At 45.6% G+C, this 19,782-nt stretch overlaps 1 protein-coding gene across 1 annotated transcript in view; it reads left to right on the top strand.

Moving 5' to 3' along the window:
• Positions 1-19,782, top strand: part of LOC144504568 (plasminogen-like) — a 118,872-nt gene that overhangs the window by 7,675 nt on the left and 91,415 nt on the right. Inside the window, exon 4 of the mRNA XM_078230120.1 lies at positions 13,879-13,993. Within this exon, the coding sequence (XP_078086246.1) occupies positions 13,879-13,993 (115 nt within the window). The remainder of the gene's footprint in view (positions 1-13,878; positions 13,994-19,782) is intronic.

Raw genomic sequence — 19,782 nt, 5'->3', positions numbered from 1 at the left:
TCTCCAGTTTTGACCACTACCACCTGCGCTCTCCAAGGGCTGGGGCTCGCCTCAATGATCTCTTCCTTCAGGAGCCGCTGGACCTCGGACCTAATGAAGGTCCTGTCCCCCGCACTGTACCGTCTGCTCTTAGTGACAATGGGCTTACACTCGGGGGTGAGGTGTTCGAATAGCGGTGGAGGGGTGACTTGGAGGGTTGAAAGGCCGCAGGTGGTGCGCGGTGGGTAATCTAGGAACTGTGGGTTGCAGACGGAGATCGGGGAAAGAGGCCCGTTGTACTGTAGTGTGACACTCTTAAGATGGGTCACGAAATCGAGCCCTAAGAGTACGGGAGCGCAGAGGTGTGGGAGCACCAGGAGCTTAACATTTGAGTACTCGGTCCCCCGAACCGTAAGGGTCACCACACAGTACCCGAGGACGTCCACGGAGCGGGACTTTGAGGCCAAGGAAATGGTTTGTTTGACTGGCCGCACCGAAAGGGCGTAGCAGCGCACAGTATCGGGGTAGATGAAACTCTCCGTACTCCCGCTGTCAAACAAACAATTTCCCACACGGCCGTTTATCTGTATGTCCATCATGGACCTGGCGAGCTGATGTGGATGAGACTGGTCCAGCTGGATCGCTGCCACCGTGGATCCCGGAGAATCATCGGCCGGCGTCCAAAATGGCGGCTCCCTTGTCTCGCATGCGGCTGACGGCGTCCAAGATGGCGGCCCCCTTGACTCCCACACGGCCGATAGCATCCAAAATGGCGACTCCCCGGGCTCACACGTGGTCGCTGGTGTCCAACATGGCGGCTCCCTTGAGTCACACGCGGCTGATGGCTTTCGGATTTTCTGTTCCCTCAGGTCGCACGCTGCGCTATTTGGTTTCGAGGCCCACTTCGCCCTGCAGACTTTCGTGCAGTGGCCTTTCTTTCCGCACCCTGAGCAGAACACCTCCCTTGCCGGGCAGCGTTGTCGGAGGTGCTTCGCTAGGCCGCAAAAATAACACTTTGGGGCTGCCACGGCCGCAGCAGTCAAGTCGTTGGTGGGGCGCTGTGTGGCATAATCTGAGGCCCTCCTAGGTACTGGGATGATAGTGGCCGTGAGGCCCACGATGTCGCGTGATCGGGCACGTACGCCTCGAGGTTATGGGATGCCACTTCTAGGGGTTCCGCGAGTGTCACAGTTTTTGAAAGGTCTAGCCCACCTTGTTCTAGCAGGCGCTGCCGAATATAGTTGGATGCGATGCCCGTAACATAGGCATCGCGGATTAAGTCCTCTGTATACTGCGCAGCGGGTGCAGCCTTGCAGTTACAGGCCCTGCCGAGCGCACGTAGTTTGCGGAGAAACTGTGCGTTTGATTCTCCCGGCCGCTGTTTACGGGTAGCTAGCAGATGCCTGGCGTAGACTTCGTTTGTCTGTTGGCTGTATTGGCTCTTTAGGAGCGCTAGCGCATCTGCGTACGTTTCTGCGTCACAGATGGTGGCAAAAACTGCGTCACTTACCCGGGCGTTGAGCACGTGCAGCTTGTCTGCATCAGACAGGACGGCCGTGGAGGCTCCGAGGAAGGCTTCGAAGCACTTCAGCCAGTGATTAAAGCTGTTGGCGGCCCCCGGCGCTTGCGGATCCAGGTTTAAGGTATCGGGCTTTAGAAGTTGCTCCATTCCGTTTTTTTTTTCTCTGTGAATAAAATTGATGGTCCCTCCTCCTCGCCTCAGTCTAGACCAGGTCAGCTACAAGGGTGTGCTCCTGTTCTCTGTGAATAAAAGCCTATTAGTTTCCCTCACTCACTGGAGTCTTCGTGTCGTAATTGATAGTGCATCAATTTTATTCACAGAGAAAAAAACAAGACAGATAGGATGGTGGTGTTGTGAAAGCTTTGTTGAGAGAGTAAGTGTTGATGTGTGTCCTCAGCATCTGAATGTGTGGGATCCACGAAGAGAGTAGCCATTTTAGTACATGATGCCACGCTGAGAGCTTGATCATGGTGGGAGCTGAGAAAGGACGTATCCTGGTGGAGCAGACGGGATCATTCATCCACTTCCTGCACTATGCAAGGTGGAGTGGTGAGGTGCTTCTTTGAGCTGCCCCAGGAGTAAAGCACATGCCCGTGGGCCTGTACTCCTCGAATAGGGACCTCAGGGGCCTTGGTGGCGAAAGCTGGTGCTGCTTTCTTCTTCAAGCTACTCGCGTTTTGTTTCTGGCTTCCTGATATGTGGGAGAGTCTTCTGAAGGCAGGTTGGCCGGAGAGAGTGATATGAGTGTGCTCAACCGGTGCTTAAATATGGCACCATCACCTTCAAATCCACCATTTGATGGCTGGTGGATGAATTAATGAGCCTGTGTGTACATAGAACATAGAACAGTACAGCACAGAACAGGCCCTTTGGCCCACGATGTTGTGCCGAGCTTTATCTGAAACCAAGATCAAGCTATCCCACTCCCTATCATCCTGGTGTGCTCCATGTGCCTATCCAATAACCGCTTAAATGTTCCTAAAGTGTCTGACTCCACTATCACTGCAGGCAGTCCATTCCACACCCCAACCACTCTCTGCGTAAAGAACCTACCTCTGATATCCTTCCTGTATCTCCCACCATGAACCCTATAGTTATGCCCCCTTGTAATAGCTCCATCCACCCGAGGAAATAGTCTTTGAACGTTCACTCTATCTATCCCCTTCATCATTTTATAAACCTCTATTAAGTCTCCCCTCAGCCTCCTCCGCTCCAGAGAGAACAGCCCTAGCTCCCTCAACCTTTCCTCATAAGACCTACCCTCCAAACCAGGCAGCATCCTGGTAAATCTCCTCTGCACTCTTTCCAGCGCTTCCACATCCTTCTTATAGTGAGGTGACCAGAACTGCACACAATATTCCAAATGTGGTCTCACCAAGGTCCTGTACAGTTGCAGCATAACCCCACGGCTCTTAAACTCCAACCCCCTGTTAATAAAAGCTAACACACTATAGGCCTTCTTCACAGCTCTATCCACTTGAGTGGCAACCTTTAGAGATCTGTGGATATGGACCCCAAGATCTCTCTGTTCCTCCACAGTCTTCAGAACCCTACCTTTGACCCTGTAATCCACATTTAAATTAGTCCTACCAAAATGAATCACCTCACATTTATCAGTGTTAAACTCCATTTGCCATTTTTCAGCCCAGCTTTGCATCCTATCTATGTCTCTTTGCAGCCTACAACAGCCCTCCACCTCATCCACTACTCCACCAATCTTGGTGTCATCAGCAAATTTACTGATCCACCCTTCAGCCCCCTCCTCTAAGTCATTAATAAAAATCACAAAGAGCAGAGGACCAAGCACTGATCCCTGTGGCACTCCGCTAGCAACCTGCCTCCAGTCCGAAAATTTTCCATCCACCACCACCCTCTGTCTTCGATCAGATACAGTAAGAAGTTTAACAACACCAGGTTAAAGTCCAACAGGTTTATTTGGTAGCAAAAGCCACACAAGCTTTCGAAGCTGCAAGCCCCTTCTTCAGGTGAGTGGGAATTCTGTTCACAAACAGAGCACATAAAGACACAAACTCAATTTACATGAATAATGGTTGGAATGCGAATACTTACAACTAATCAAGTCTTTAAGAAACAAAACAATGTGAGTGGAGAGAGCATCAAGACAGGCTAAAAAGATATGTATTGTCTCCAGACAAGACAGCCAGTGAAACTCTGTGGGGGTTACAAATAGTGTGCCATGAACCCAATATCCCGGTTGAGGCCGTCCTCGTGTGTGCGGAACTTGGCTATCAGTTTCTGCTCAGCGACTCTGCGCCGTCGTGTGTCGCGAAGGCCGCCTTGGAGAACGCTTACCCGAATATCATTCGATCAGATAGCCAGTTACCTATCCAATCTGCCAACTTTCCCTCTATCCCACACCTCCTTACTTTCATCATAAGCTGACCATGGGGGACCTTATCAAACGCCTTACTAAAATCCATGTATATGACATTAACTGCCCTACCTTCATCAACACACTTAGTTACCTACTCAAAAAATTCAATCAAATTCGTGAGGCACGACTTGCCCTTCACGAATCCGTGCTGACTATCCCGGATTAATCCGCATCTTTCTAAACGGTCGTAAATCCCATCCCTAAGGACCTTTTCCATCAATTTACCAACCACCGAAGTAAGACTAACCGGTCTATAATTTCCAGGGTCATTTCTATTCCCTTTCTTAAACAGAGGAACAACATTCGCCACTCTCCAGTCCTCTGGCACCATCCCCGTGGACAGTGAGGACCCAAAGATCAAAGCCAAAGGCTCTGCAATCTCATCCCTTGCCTCCCAAAGAATCCTAGGATATATTTCATCAGGCCCAGGGGACTTATCGACCTTCAGTTTATGCAAAACTGCCAGTACATCCTCCCTCCAAACATCTATTTCCTCCAGCCTATTAGCCTGTAACACCTTCTCTTCCTCAAAAACATGGCCCCTCTCCTTGGTGAACACTGAAGAAAAGTATTCATTCATCACCTCGCCTATCTCTACTGACTCCATACACAAGTTCCCACTACTGTCCTTGACCGGCCCTAACCTCACCCTGGTCATTCTTTTATTCCTCACATAGGAGTAAAAAGCCTTGGGGTTTTCCTTGATCTGACCCGCCAAGGACTTCTCATGTCCCCTTCTAGCTCTCCTAAGCCCCTTTTTCAGCTCATTCCTTGCTAACTTGTAACCCTCAATCGAGCCATCTGAACCTTGTTTCCTCATCCCTACATAAGCTTCCCTCTTCCTTTTCACAAGACATTCCACCTCTTTCGTGAACCATGGTTCCCTCACTCGGCCATTTCTTCCCTGCCTGACAGGGACATACCTATCAAGGACACCCAGTATTTGTTCCTTGAAAAAGTTCCACTTTTCATTAGTGCCTTTCCCTGACAGTTTCTGTTCCCATCTTGTGCCCCCTAATTCTTGCCTAATCGCATCATAATGACCTCTCCCCCAATTGTAAACCTTGCCCTGCCGTACGGCCCTATCCCTCTCCATTGCAATAACAAAAGACACCGAATTGTGGTCACTATCTCCAAAGTGCTCTCCCACAACCAAATCTAACACTTGGCCCGGTTCATTTCCCAGTACCAAATCCAATGTGGCCTCACCTCTTGTCGGCCTATCCACATATTGTGTCAGGAAACCCTCCTGCACACACTGCACAAAAACTGCCCCATCCGAACTATTTGACCTACAAAGGTTCCAATCAATATTTGGAAAGTTAAAGTCCCCCATGACAACTACCCTGTGACCCCCACACATATCCATAATCTGCTTAGCAATTTCTTTCTCCACATCTCTATTACTATTTGGGGGCCTATAGTAAACTCCTATTTCTAACTTCAGCCCATATTACCTCAGTGTGCAGATCCCCCTCGAAGTGCCTTTCCGCAGCCGTTAAACTATCCTTGATTAACAATGCTACTCCTCCACCTCTTTTACCAGCTTCCCTACACTTACTGAAACATCTATACCCCGGAACGTCCAACAACCATTCCTGTCCTTGTTCTACCCACGTCTCCGTAATGGCCACAACATCATAGTCCCAAGTACCAATCCACGCCCCAAGTTCATCTACCTTGTTCCGGATGCTCCTTGCATTGAAGTAGCCACCTTCCTGTCTACCGGTACCCACCCTTGACCTTGATACCTTCCCCAATACCTCACCACCCTCAACACTGACTTCTGGACTACAACTCCTTTTCCCACTCCCCTGACAAATTAGTTTAAACCCCCCTGAAGAGCTGTATCAAATTTCTCTCCCAGGATATTGGTGCCCCTCTGGTTCAGGTGCACCCTGTCCTGTTTGTACAGGTCCCACCTTCCCCAGAATGTGTTCCAATTATCCACGTATCTGAAACCCTCCCTCCTACACCACCCCTGCAACCACATGCTTAACTGCACTCTCTCCCTGTTCCTCAACTCGCTATCACGTACCAGAGATGACCACATGTTTTGTCTTGGCTCTCAGCTTCCAGCCCAGCTCCTGAAATTCCTGTTTTAAATCCCCGTCCCTTCTCTTACCTATGTCGTTGGTACCGATGTGTACCACGACTTGTGACTGTTTCCCCTCCCCCTTAAGAATCCGGAAAACACGGTCCGAGACGTCACGGACCCTGGCATCCGGTAGGCAACATACCATCCTCGAGTCTCTTTTGCTGCCACAGAACCTCCGATCTATCCCTCTAACTAACGAGTCCCCAATAACTATTGCCCTCCCACTCTCCCCCTTACCCTCCCGAGCCACAGAGACGGACACAGTGCTGGAGATCCTCTCACTGCGGCTCACCACTGGTATGTCGTCCCCCTCAACCTCAATTAATGAGCATTCGAGTGCAGAATCTGTTGTGGAATCCCGCCATTCTGGTCAGCGGGAAAGGCCCTGCTAGAGCCGTCTGCCACTGTACTTTGTTTCATAAATGCAGAGTTCTGTCTTTATTTTTATGGTAAGAAGTTTAACAACACCATTTATTTTTATGGAACAGGACATCAATATTCATGGTTGAATTCTCCTTTCTATTTATTATGCTGCTGCAATTGTGATACAACCAAAAATCTCGGCACAGTGCTCAAGATCTGTAAAGCTTTCTTGACTTACACAATTAGATATCAGATGTTGACATTGGACTGGAAACATCAACAGTCTTTCCACTTTCATGCATCACTTAAACAAAATCTCCATCTGTGTAAGCATCTTATCAATACGCTACTGTCCTTTGATGCCTGCCAGCCTGCCCCATCATGTTTAAATCGAACAAGTAGGCTCTGGTTAACATTCCCATTCCCATTCCCCAAGCCTAACTGTGGTGATTGGCCCTTTAAGGATCAAGCTGCAGAATAAATGTCACATGACTTGGGGAACCAATCGGGGGAGGGGAGTGGGTCACCCCGGTAAGTGCAACCTTTTGTACTCAGAGTGACTTTGGGAACTGATTGCAGCCACGAGGCTTAAAGAAGATTGCACAAGGCTGCCAACCTTTGTATAGTTTTAACCTATAAATAGATGAGTTGTGTTTTCCCTAAACTGATGAACGAGCAGGTTTACATTTGGTGACGAAAATTAAAACAAATCCTCAGTCTATGAGTATCATACATTGAAGTTGAATGAAGTTGAGAGAAGAAAAGAGTACTTATCAAGATTCCCTTTTTGGACGGATAGATCCATGACTCCTCTACGGAGGACTGGAGACAATACTTAGAGCCCTTTGGTTATTACTTCCAAGCAAATGAAATAGGGAAGGAGGTGAAGCACAAGGCAATTCTCCCGTGTCTGTGTGGAACCCAAACTTAATATTTTGATTCGCAGTCTCACAGCCCCAAGCGTACCTGACTCCAAATCATTCAGTGAGCTCATAGAATTGGTAATGTCACATTTCCAGTCATACACCAGAAATTCAAGTTTAATTCAAGGGGGGAGCCCCAGGTGAAACAATTGTGACTCAGATCTTAGAATCATTGAATCCCTCGAGTGCAGAAAGAGACCATTCGGCCCAACGAGTCTGCACTGACTCTCCAACAGAGCATCTTACTCAGGCTCACCCTCCTGTATTATCCCCATAACCCCACACATTTACCCCGCTAATTCCTCGGACATACATATCTAGGAACACTAAGGGACATTTTCGCATGGCCAATCCGCCTAACCTGCACATCTTTGGACTAAATATCACCAAATTGAAACAGAAATCAGAATATTGCAATTTTTGAGCCGTGCTGAATTTTTTGATTCATTCATGGGATGTGGGCGTCGCTGGCTGGGCTAGCATTTATTGCTCATCCCTAGTGGCTCTTGGAGGACAGTTGAGAGTCAACCACATTGCTGTGGATCTGGAGTCACATTTAGGCCAGATCATGTAAGGACGGCAGATTTCCTTCCCTAAAGGACATTAGCGAGCCAGATGGGTTTTTCCGACAATCGACAATGGTTTCATGGTCATCAGTAGATTCTTAATTCCAGATATCTTTTATTGAATTCAAATTCCACCATCTGCTGTGGTGGGATTCAAACCTGGGTCCCCAGAACATTAGCTGAGTTTCTGGATTAATAGTCTAGCGATAATACCACTAGACCATCACCTCCCTATTGAATGATATGTTATGGGACAGATTAGTCTGAGGGGTGAATAGCAAGATGATTCAATGGAGATTATTTGCAGAGAACAATATAAATTTTAAATGAGCAATAGAGATATCACAGGCAATGGAAAGCACTGAAAAAGTGCACAGGAGTCACACAGCTTGCAAAATGATGCCATTCACTAGTTAGGACAGGAACCTGCAGTCAGCAGTGGCACCAAAACCAAAAGTGAAGTCACATGACACCAGATTATAGTCCAATAGATTTATTTGAGATAACAAGCTTTCAGAGTGCTGCTTCTTCATCAGGTGAAGTGGAGCGAGGTGCACAGGCACAGAATATATAGGCTGGGTGACGATAGCCCGACACTAACAGATAATCAAAAGTGTCAAAGGATAAATACAGTGTAGGCTGGCTGAATAACACTGTCTGTACTTATCCTTTGACACTCTTGATTACCTGTTAGTGTCAGGCAGTTGTCACTCCTGTATATGCTGTGCCTGCGCACCTCGCTCCACTTCACCTGACGAAGAAAGCTTGTGATTTCAAATAAACCTGTTGGCTATAACATGCGACCTCTCATCTTGTCCACCCCAATCCAACACTGGCATTTCCAAATCATGACAAAAACCAAAGAAGTAGCCACAAGGCAAGACACGAGTTCAGCCACAAATAAGACAAGAATATTTAGGAGAGGCAATCAATCAGCAAAGTTTGAAATAGAATGTTACTGACATGGAGGTAGCCACTCCCCTGAATTCTGCAGGTTTAAGGAGGCTGAGCATTCTTTATGTCAAAGGAAAAGCCACTTAAGGCATAGGCACAGATCTGGTTGTATCACAGCTTGGTATGGCTCCTGCTCTGCCCAAGACCGCAAGGAACTACAAAAGGTCGTGAATGTAGCCCAATCCATCACGTAAACCAGCCTCCCATCCATTGACTCTGTCTACACTTCCCGCTGCCTCGGAAAAGCAGCCAGCATAATTAAGGACCACACACACCCCGGACATTCTCTCTTCCACCTTCTTCCTTCGGAAAAAAAATACAAAAGTCTGAGGTCACATACCAACCGACTCAAGGACAGCTTCTTCCCTGCTGGGTGGCATGGTAGCACAGTGGTTAGCACTGCTGCTTCACAGCTTCAGGGACCTGTGTTCGATTCCCGGCTTGGGTCACTGTCTGCGTGGAGTTTGCACATTCTCCTCGTATCTGCGTAGGTTTCCTCCGGGTGGTCCAGTTTCCTCCCACAGTCCAAAGATGTGCGGGTTAGGTTGATTGGCCATGCTAAAATTGCCCCTTAGTGTCCTGGGATGCGTAGATTAGAGGGATTAGCGGGTAAAATATGTAGGGATATGGGGGTAGGGCCTGGGTGGGATTGTGGTTGGTGCAGACTCGATGGGCCGAATGGCCTCTTTCTGTACTGTAGGGTTTCTATGATTTCTATGCTGCTGTCAGACTTTTGAAGGGACATACCTTGCATTAAGTTGATCTCTCTCTACATCCTAGCTGTGACTTAACACTACATTCTGCACTCTCTCGTTTCCTTCTCTATGCATGGTTTGTTTTGTCTGTATAGCGTACAAGAAACAATACTTTTCACCTTGTGTTAATACATGTGACAATAATAAATCAAATCAAAACATCAAGTCTACTGAGTAGCTGATTAAATAATGCGGCACCAGTGGAAGAGTCTAGCACTAACAATTTAAATATTCACTCACTGTTTAATATAAAAGCAGGCGAGATAGTCCCTATTACTGTAATGCTCCGGGTAAATGGGAAACCTCTGAAGATGGAAGTTCATACAAGGGCATCAGCTACTGTGATAGGTAAGCATACATATCGGTACTTCAGGGAATGAGTTCAATAATTGAATTAGAAGAGTACTGCAACCCAAGTTAACAACTTATTCTGGAGAAATGATGAGCAATAGTGGGGACTACAATGGTGCCTGTAAGCTATGGACAGCAGATGCCCAATTCCCAGTGACCATTGTGACAGGTGAAGGACCAAGCCTTCTTGACCGTGACTGGCTTAAGGAAATCAAGTTAAATTGGACCAAGATTTTCCAAGTCGGGGAAAGAGGGCTGCTCAGACTGATGAAGAAATATGAAAGCTTCTTCAAGGATGAATTAGGCAAAATAATAGGCTCGCAAGTGAAGATCTATGAGGACGCCTTGACCCTTTAGGGCAAGACCAATACCACATTCTTTATGAGAGAAAGTAGATACTGAATTAAAACAATTGGAAGAACTGGGGATTATCCAGCCAGTTCAGCTCTCGGAATGGGCAGCACCCATAGTTCCCATATTAAAATTGGACAAGACCGTCTGCAATTGTAGTGATCACAAGTTAACAGTTAATTGGGCTGCCAAGTTGGAAATATCCAATTCTGAAGCTTGAAGACCTGTATGCAAAGCTGGTTGGCGGTCAATCTTACACAAAGCTAGATATGAGTCATACTCTGGGAGCAAGAGTAGTCATCCCTATACCAGGCAGAAAGTCACTTCTAATGGAATTACACAGTGCTCATCCAAGCATCTCAAAGATGAAGATGTTCACTGGAAGTTATGTGTGGTGGCTTGGCATTGATGCTGGCATTGAGGACCTAGTCAAATACTGTGAACAATGCCAATTGCAACAAAGGTTGCTTGCTGCAGCTGCACACTTAGGAATGGCCTGGCTGGCCATGGGTATGAGTCCACATTGATCATGTTAGTCCATTCATAGGCACAATGTTTCTGCTCATTGTTGATGCACAGTCTAAGTGGATGGACATTTTTGAGGTGAAGTCTCCTACATCGCATGCTACCACTGAAAGATTACGCCAATGTTTTTCCACCCAAGGAATATCTGAAATCATTGCGTGTGACAATAGAACAGTATTCACAAGTGCTGAGTTTCAAAACTTTACACTCAAAGGAATTAAGCACATTAGAACTGTGCCTTCCCACCCAACAGCCAGTGGACAAGCTGAGCGAGCTGTCCAAATTTTTAAGCCTGGCCTAAAGAAATAGGTGATCCTGGAGACCAGGATCATACGCTTCCTTCTTGGTTACTGGCAGACACAACTGACATCTCCATGGAAACAGAGAGACCTGAACTCCCTGTGCCTGAAGAAGCACCTGCCATTGTGGTTTCGGCTGACAGCAATCCAGTGGAAGCACCCCAGACAGAGACACCGCCGGATGCTCCACTTAAAGACTTAACTTATAATTGACTAAATTCATGTGCTCAATGTTTAATTTTCTTGTACTGTGTAAATTGAGTATTGACATTTGTATAAAAAGGACGTAGAGGCGGAGGAATGTAGTGATTGTCCCTTTAAGGACCAATCTCCCCAATGACTCGGGGAATCAATAGGTGAGCAGGGTGGGGGATCTCTCTGGTAAGAGTGGCCTTCTGTATTCGGGATCATCTCAGAGGCTGATTGCAGTCATGAGGCTCCAAACCTCTGTAGTTCTAACCTGTAAATAAATGAGTTGTGGTTTCCCTAAATTGGTGAACGAGCATCTTTACACTAACCCTATTTAAAACTGTCTCCATATCAATGATGCTGTGAACAGCAAAGTGATATCACAAAGGAGTTCTGCTGAAACTGAAGATGTGCCTTATTATGTTTCTATATGGATTTCAGCTGTTTGGTGCTCTGGTTCTGCAGTCAACATTTCTTCTGTAATACAGTCAGCAGAAAGTAGACATTAGGAACTTAGTCTTCCAATCAGGAATCTCTTTATTCTTGAAGAGGCAGAGGATGATGAGGTTTATGAAGGAGTTAGGATGAAGATACAGTATTGTAGAAGATGCTTATTTTCTTTTTGTCCTGCAGATCCCCCAAACCAGAGTTTATAGGTCTTACTTAAATTTCTCTTTATGGTGTTAGTCAAGACATTTCTCTACCAAGGAAGTTGGGAAGATATATTGGGCTGAACTTTCATCAAGAGGGTGAGAGACAGGAGCAGGGTCGGTTTTATGGATCAGAAGGCTGCCTACAGTAGGACACTGATTAAAGTTAAGATTTTCAAATGGGGAAGCCCTTAACTGATATGGAGATGGGCTTGCTGTCCAATTAGACCATGTGGGGGTGGGAACAGAGCAGCTCAGATGAAATATGAGATTCATTTGGACATCCCTCAGCAGCCATCGCTGAGGCTGCTGGCTGTTTAATGGAGAAATCTGCAATTTATTTGCCAAAGCTTTCCACATTAGCAGAGGGAAGTGAGATGTCAGTCGCAGAGGAACAAGAGGCCTGACATCCAGGGCAAGGCTGCCCCTCACTTCATTGAGAATCCATGAGAGAGAAAATGAAGGTCCCCTTCCCCGAGGGTGGCAGGAGGAGGCCATCTCGTCATGCTTCAGGTGCACCTCTCTGTTCAGCGTAATGTTCCTATTCCTCCTCTCTTACCTCATGCTTCTCCCCTGATGAGCTGTCCCCTTCTAGGGCCTCACCGCTCTCAAGGTTCACACTTCTCTTGAGGATCATGTTATGGACAGGGCAGTAGATCACAGAATGACCAAAATGCTTGCAGGAGGGCATCTGACTGGTCCAGGTATCAGAATTGCATCTTTTGAAGCTCAATGACCTACTCAGTGATCCTTCTAGTGAATAGGTAGCATTGGTTATATTGCCTGTGTACTCCATTGTGGGGTGACTAGCCAAGTCTTCATGATCTATCCCTTGTTCCCTCAATCCATCCAAGTACTTTGGGGGTTGGTGTGAAGATCTGAGGTAGCCTGGATGGGCTGTGGTTGAAGGAATCATGGGATCTTCCAGCAAGGTAAGTGCAAATATGGAGGAAGCCCTCGGGGCTGCAGACTAGTTAAACATTGAGGGAGTAGCATCCCTTCCTATTGATGAATCTGATTGGGTGGATGCTGAATGACTTAATGATTACATAGTTGCAATTAATAATGTCTGTTGTAGGTAAGAAACCTCTGACACTATTAGTGGATCAAAGTGCAGGTTTATTTTCACAATTGTGGGAGAAGTGAGGTTCCTAACAGTGGACCCCCAGCCTTCTCTTCGAACGCAAGTAAGAACAGAGTTTTATATATATCCCGGGTCCCGCCCCTTATTACATTGCAAGAATCTCAGATGTCTGTCATTGTTCATGGTGAGATTCTTGTTCTGCGCAGTTTGTTCAATCTCCAAGGCCACGATCATTCGTCATTTATAGCCTTGAAACAACATCACAGGTTTTGCACAAACAAGTTAACTGATATACATACAAGTTTGTATCATACTTTATATCAGTATAAGATGAATAACATATGATGAATATATATATATGAATCTATGGTTATATGACCACAGAAGGCATACATGTCAACTCCATCGTGTTAAACAAAAATGGAGTCTGTTTGCTAGCTCAGTTAGCCACATTCCTGAGCACAATTGGCAGAGATAGCTGTGTCTCTTATCTGGTACAGACATGAAAAACACCGAACTCTGACGAAAACATGAACTCTGCAGTGTTTCTAACAAAATCACAGAGTTCGTGTCTTAATGCTTAAGTGTGACAAAGTTCATTAACCCATTCCCGTCTTCAATGTCCTACACTTGGGGGAATCCGAATGTAGAAGCAAAACTCAGATTAACACGTGGACTGAGGTCAGTTATCAGGCATGAGGCATACAGCCCATGAATGGAAGGCAGTGTCACGGAAGTGACAGAAAAGAAAGGATGGTGGAAAAAAAAAGAATGCCCCTATTGTCCCCAGTCATTGTTACTGCTTTATTTCCATTGCATAACTTTATTTAACAGCTGCAAAATTCATCAATACCTTTATTTTCTTCTTACATAGCATTTATTTTGGAATGCAAATCAGGCAATGGTGCCAGCTACAGAGGAACAGCAACAAAAACAGCTTCTGGAAGAACCTGTCAAAAATGGGCCAGCGACACCCCGCACAAACCAAAGTTAGTCTTTAATTTTCTTTGTTAAAAAGGTATAATTTTTTACAGCAAAAAAGTAAGAACAACATTAAAAAATAAAACAAGTAAATGATGAATATATGTGAATCAAATTCTGTCAGATTTCTGCACTTTTTATTAGGAACTTGCATTGTAGAGAGTTGGTTATCAGGTCTTCTTGTCACATTTAACTTAATGTCACACAATGTGGGAACTACCATAAAAGTATTTTGATTAGGTCAATGTACCAACTGACCACAGCCATTAGATGATAAAGAAAGCTTAAGATGGTCAAATGAAAGAACTTTGTAGAATGCAGAACTTGCCTCCATTCAACTGCAGATTATTTCTTGATAAGCACATATTAATTGACATTAATTATGACATATCATCATACCCTAATTTAACCGATTTCTGTACAGACACGATGCACAAGAATTAAGATCCAAATAATATTTTGTTTTTGGTTTTATGTACAAATTTAAGCCTCAGTCCTTGTTTCTATAATCCTTTATGGCCCAGTAAGTTAAATTTCTTAAGATAAACTTCTGATAATGGATCTGAATCTAGTATGGCACAAATCATTTTGGATGGCACTTTTAGTGCATTAAACATCAGTTTGACTTTCACAGCTCTGTTAATAGAAAACAGTATCATCACTGTTCTAAATGATAAAGATGGGAAAAAGCAAAGCTTCATGGAGGTATAGTTCAGCACAACCAAAGAGTTTTGCTCAGTGACCAATGCTATTTTTAATGACTGAAAACAGTTGAAGACATCAGTTTTTGGTTATTACAATATGAATGGGTTCACAGTTTTATTTTAATGTGAGGTTTTGTAGTTTTCACAATGGATTGTTGCTGTATAAGACTATCTGTCCCAGATAACTTTACGAACAATGAAAGGACTGTATTTCTCCCAGATTTCAGAATGCAAAAAGTACAGTGTGGTAGGAATTATTTAAGGATAGGTTTTTATAGACTTCAGAAAATTCTCAGCACAGACTCTGGAAAGCTCCTCAGGATGGTTTCAGTAAAGCAAACACAGAAGTAGAACAAAACGGCCTCTTGAATTTTATAGAAACAATCCTTAAAATGGCTGAATAGCCCTGTGTTGAAAATCCTCAAATTTCACATTTTATAAAAATACCCATGGAATAGATTACTGCGAGTGTCCATCACTGGGCCACTGTTATAGATAAACCATTTGAAGACTTGTAGGGGATAGTGTTGTTCATAAAAAAAAGTATTTTAATTAATTTTCTTACAATAAATTAAAAATAATAACCTAAAGAGCACTTATATAAATATAAAGTATCATGATAGAACTAAGAGGTTCAGTTAAGCACCTCCTATTTTATGGAGAATAGAGCTAACATTTCGAGTCCAGATGACCCTTCTTCAGAGCTCCAACGAAGAGTCATCCAGACTCAAAATGTTAGCTCTATTCTCTCTCCGTAGATGCTGTCAGACATGCAGAGATCTTCCAGCATTTTCTGTTTTTGTTTCAGATTCCAGCATCCGCAGTAATTTGCTTTTATCTTCCTATTTTGTTTGGCAACTACTGTATTCAGTGAAATAGCTCTTCTTCCTGGCAAAATAGTGCCGCGACAGCCGCTTCAGTCTTACATAATTTTAAAATCAGAATTAAAAACTTATTTTTTAAATTTATTGTCTGTCATTGACTGTACATTTTTTTAAATGATTGGAAATAGCATTATTTTTTCCTCCTACATAGAAATTGAACAATATTACTTGTTAATAATACGCTAAACAAAAATGTCAATTGAAGGCACATTGCTAATCTTTATGATTCTAAGGTAAATCGTTTGTCACTTCCAATTCTTGGCATCACACTTTAGTAAGGATATCAATGCCTTGGAGATTTTGATTTGGGGAATTTTACCAGAATTATACCTGGGTGAGGAATTCAATTATGTGGAGAGATTGGAGAAGCTAGGATTGTTCCCCTTACAGCAGAGAAGATCCAAGGGAAATTTAATAAAGGCATTCAAAAGTATTAAGGACTTTAACAGAATTAATATAGAGAAAATGATTTTATTGGCGGGAGGGTCAGTAACCAGAAGACAAAGATTTAAAATAATTGGCAAAAGGACCAGAAGGGAAATAAGAAGATGGGGTGATTTTCCGACTTTGCCACACCTGACGCACATGGCACCGATCTAGAAAATAGCACGTGGCCCTAAAAATCAGTATCGCGCCCGGCACCAAAGTTTGCAAGCGTCCCGGTTCCTTTCTAATGGCACAAACTGGATCGTGCCCAGAAAGGGCGTGAGGCCGATTAGCATATTTAAAGTAGCATTTAAAATAGCATAGCCCGTTCAATGCCAGATTTTCTCAGCTCCTTCGGGCACAGCTCAAGACTGGTGAGAATCACTGCTAGTCTCCACCAGCGGAGACCCGGTACGATGGCCACGCTGGCAGGCTCAGAAGCCATTGACGGCCATGGGGATATGGCTGCACAGTGTCCATCTGGTGGTGTCCACCTGACAGTGCCCACCTGGCAGTGCCTACTAGTTGGGTACCACCAAGGGGGTGGGCCTGAATGGAGGCTATGGCGGGGAGGGGAGCGGCTATGCAGGGAGGGTCGAGCAGGGATGGAGAATGAAGGGTGTGGTCATGAAGGGGTGAAGCATGAGGGGGGCATGCTGGGGGTCATGACAAGGGTACATGATGGGGGCCATGAAAGGGGGAATGTCAGTGGTCATGGAGAACGGGGCTTGTTGGGGGTTATGAAAGGGAGGGAGGCATGTTGGAAAGTTCCAATGCAGCGATGCTGGCAATCTGTCAGGGAGAGGATGGGAATTATGCTGCCAATGAGGAGGGGAGGTCCTGATGTCTGTAGGAGGAGGGCAGGGATCTTGCAGTGCACGGTGAGATCAAGGCGCCCTTCTAAAACAGCGCACAAGCGCTTTGCAGCTAGGCTCACCAGCATGTTTAAGCCCCGCCCCTCCCAAAACCGATACACAACTCATCGCTCTTCAAAAAAATTACTGATTGTGGGACAATTGCGGAATGGGCCTCAATGGACAGACCGGTGCAGTTCATTCCAGTGTTCTCGCTGTTACGACACTTGAGTGGGATCCTCTGGCTGTTAACGCTGGTGGGATTCTCTGGTCCCATTGGCAGCACACCCCAGCCTGGGGGATTCTAGGTGGCATGGGGTGGCTCGAATGTGGTGGCATGCCATTCACAGGTGGTGGGATTCTCCGGCCCCACCACTGAGAAACATGCAGCTGGGAGGTCAGGGAATTTCCCCCTTAGTTCTTTTTTGGGAAAATCATGACCGATATGTTTTAATGCAGTGAGTTGCTATTATCTGTGTGCAAGGGAGATGGAAATGGACTCAATAATTGCTTTCAAATAGGAATTGGATATATATTTGAAAAGGAAATGTTTATGGGGCAATGGGAAAAGGACCAGGGGCATGTCACTAATTGGATAACTCTTTTAAAGGACGAATACTCATACACTGGTATGATGGACCAAATGGCCTTGTCCTATGCTGTACGATTCTTTGACTTCCCATAAACACAGTGAGTCCCTTGGGATGACAGAGCAGCAAACCAAATATTGCCCCAAACTGCATTGGGAGAGTGCTGAAACTAAAGTGCATGCTTCCCAAGAGGGCAAACAGGGAACATGGTTCCTGGCAGTCACTGTAGATAGAAATATCACAGTCTCGCTGTCATAACTGGAAATGTGCAGAACTAATTAAAGAAATAACAAACTTGCATTTATTCAGCATCTTCATAACCTCAGCACATTCCAAAGCACCTGATAGCCAATGAATAGCTTTTGCAATTTAGTCACAGTTGCAATTAAGGAAACATAGCAGCCAACTTGAACTCAACACACTTCCACAAACAGCAATGACTAGATTGTATATTTTAGATTATGAAGATTAAGAGGAGCTAGGCTGATGTGTTTGTTATGTTTTGTGCCTTAGAAATGTACAGAGATGACACACCAGTTTCTATTTCTAAACAGGAGCTTTCCTTACATTGCTTTTATAATATCTGCTCTCATGCTAACTGCTTCTTTCTTCAATTTAGTTGTATCCTGAGTGGTTTCATTCTGTAACCACTCCCATGCAGGTTAGACGAAAGCACATTCTCCCCATGTCTGTGTAGGTTTCTTTGGAGTGCTCTGATTTCCTCCCACAGTCCAAAGATGTGCAGGTCGGGTGGATTGGCCATGCTAAATGGCCCCTTAGTGTCCCAAGATGTGTAGGTTAGGGGGATTAGCCATGGTAAATTTGCAGGGTGATGGGGATTGAGCAGAAAGGGTGGGACAGTGTAACATGTTCTTAGAACATAGAACATAGAAAGCCACAGCACAAACAGGCCCTTCGGCCCACAAGTTGCGCCGATCACATCCCCACCTCTAGGCCTATCTATAGCCCTCAATCCCATTAAATCCCATGTACTCATCCAGAAGTCTCTTAAAAGACCCCAACGAGTTTGCCTCCACCACCACCGACGTCAGCCGATTCCACTCACCCACCACCCTCTGAGTGAAAAACTTACCCCTGACATCCCCCCTGTACCTACCCCCCAGCACCTTAAACCTGTGTCCTCTCGTAGCAACCATTTCAGCCCTTGGAAATAGCCTCTGAGAGTCCACCCTATCCAGACCCCTCAACATCTTGTAAACCTCTATCAGGTCACCTCTCATCCTTCGTCTCTCCAGGGAGAAGAGACCAAGCTCCCTCAACCTATCCTCATAAGGCATGCCCCCCAATCCAGGCAACATCCTTGTAAATCTCCTCTGCACCCTTTCAATGGCTTCAACATCTTTCCTGTAATGAGGTGACCAGAACTGCGCGCAGTACTCCAAGTGGGGTCTAACCAGGGTCCTATAAAGCTGCAGCATTATCTCCCGACTCCTAAACTCAATCCCTCGATTAATGAAGGCTAGTACGCCGTACGCCTTCTTGACCGCATCCTCCACCTGCGAGGCCGATTTAAGAGTCCTATGGACCCGGACCCCAAGGTCCTTCTGATCCTCTACACTGCTAAGAATGGTACCCTTCATTTTATACTGCTGCTCCATCCCATTGGATCTGCCAAAATGGATCACTACACACTTATCCGGGTTGAAGTCCATCTGCCACTTCTCCGCCCAGTCTTGCATTCTATCTATGTCTCGCTGCAACTTCTGACATCCCTCCAAACTATCCACAACACCACCTACCTTGGTGTCGTCAGCAAACTTACCAACCCATCCCTCCACTTCCTCATCCAGGTCATTTATGAAAATGACAAACAGCAAGGGTCCCAGAACAGATCCCTGGGGCACTCCACTGGTCACTGACCTCCATGCAGAGAAAGACCCCTCCACAGCCACTCTCTGCCTTCTGCAGGCAAGCCAGTTCTGGATCCACAAGGCAACAGCCCCTTGGATCCCATGCCCTCTCACTTTCTCAAGAAGTCTTGCATGGGGGACCTTATCGAACGCTTTGCTGAAGTCCATATAGACCACATCCACCGCTCTTCCTTCGTCAATGTGCTTGGTCACATTTTCAAAGAACTCAACCAGGCTCGTAAGGCACGACCTGCCCCTGACAAAGCCGTGCTGACTACTTTTGATCATACTAAACTTCTCTAGATGATCATAAATCCTGTCTCTCAGGATCCTCTCCATCAACTTACCAACCACTGAGGTTAGACTCACCGGTCGGTAATTTCCCGGGCTGTCCCTGTTCCCTTTCTTGAATATAGGGACCACATCCGCAATCCTCCAATCCTCCGGAACCTCTCCCGTCTCCATCGA

Source organism: Mustelus asterias, chromosome 15 (assembly GCF_964213995.1).
Source record: "Mustelus asterias chromosome 15, sMusAst1.hap1.1, whole genome shotgun sequence".
NCBI classification, from domain to species: domain Eukaryota; kingdom Metazoa; phylum Chordata; class Chondrichthyes; order Carcharhiniformes; family Triakidae; genus Mustelus; species Mustelus asterias.
Note: the sequence above shows the minus strand (reverse complement) of the source record. Positions and strands in the feature narration are given on the sequence as shown.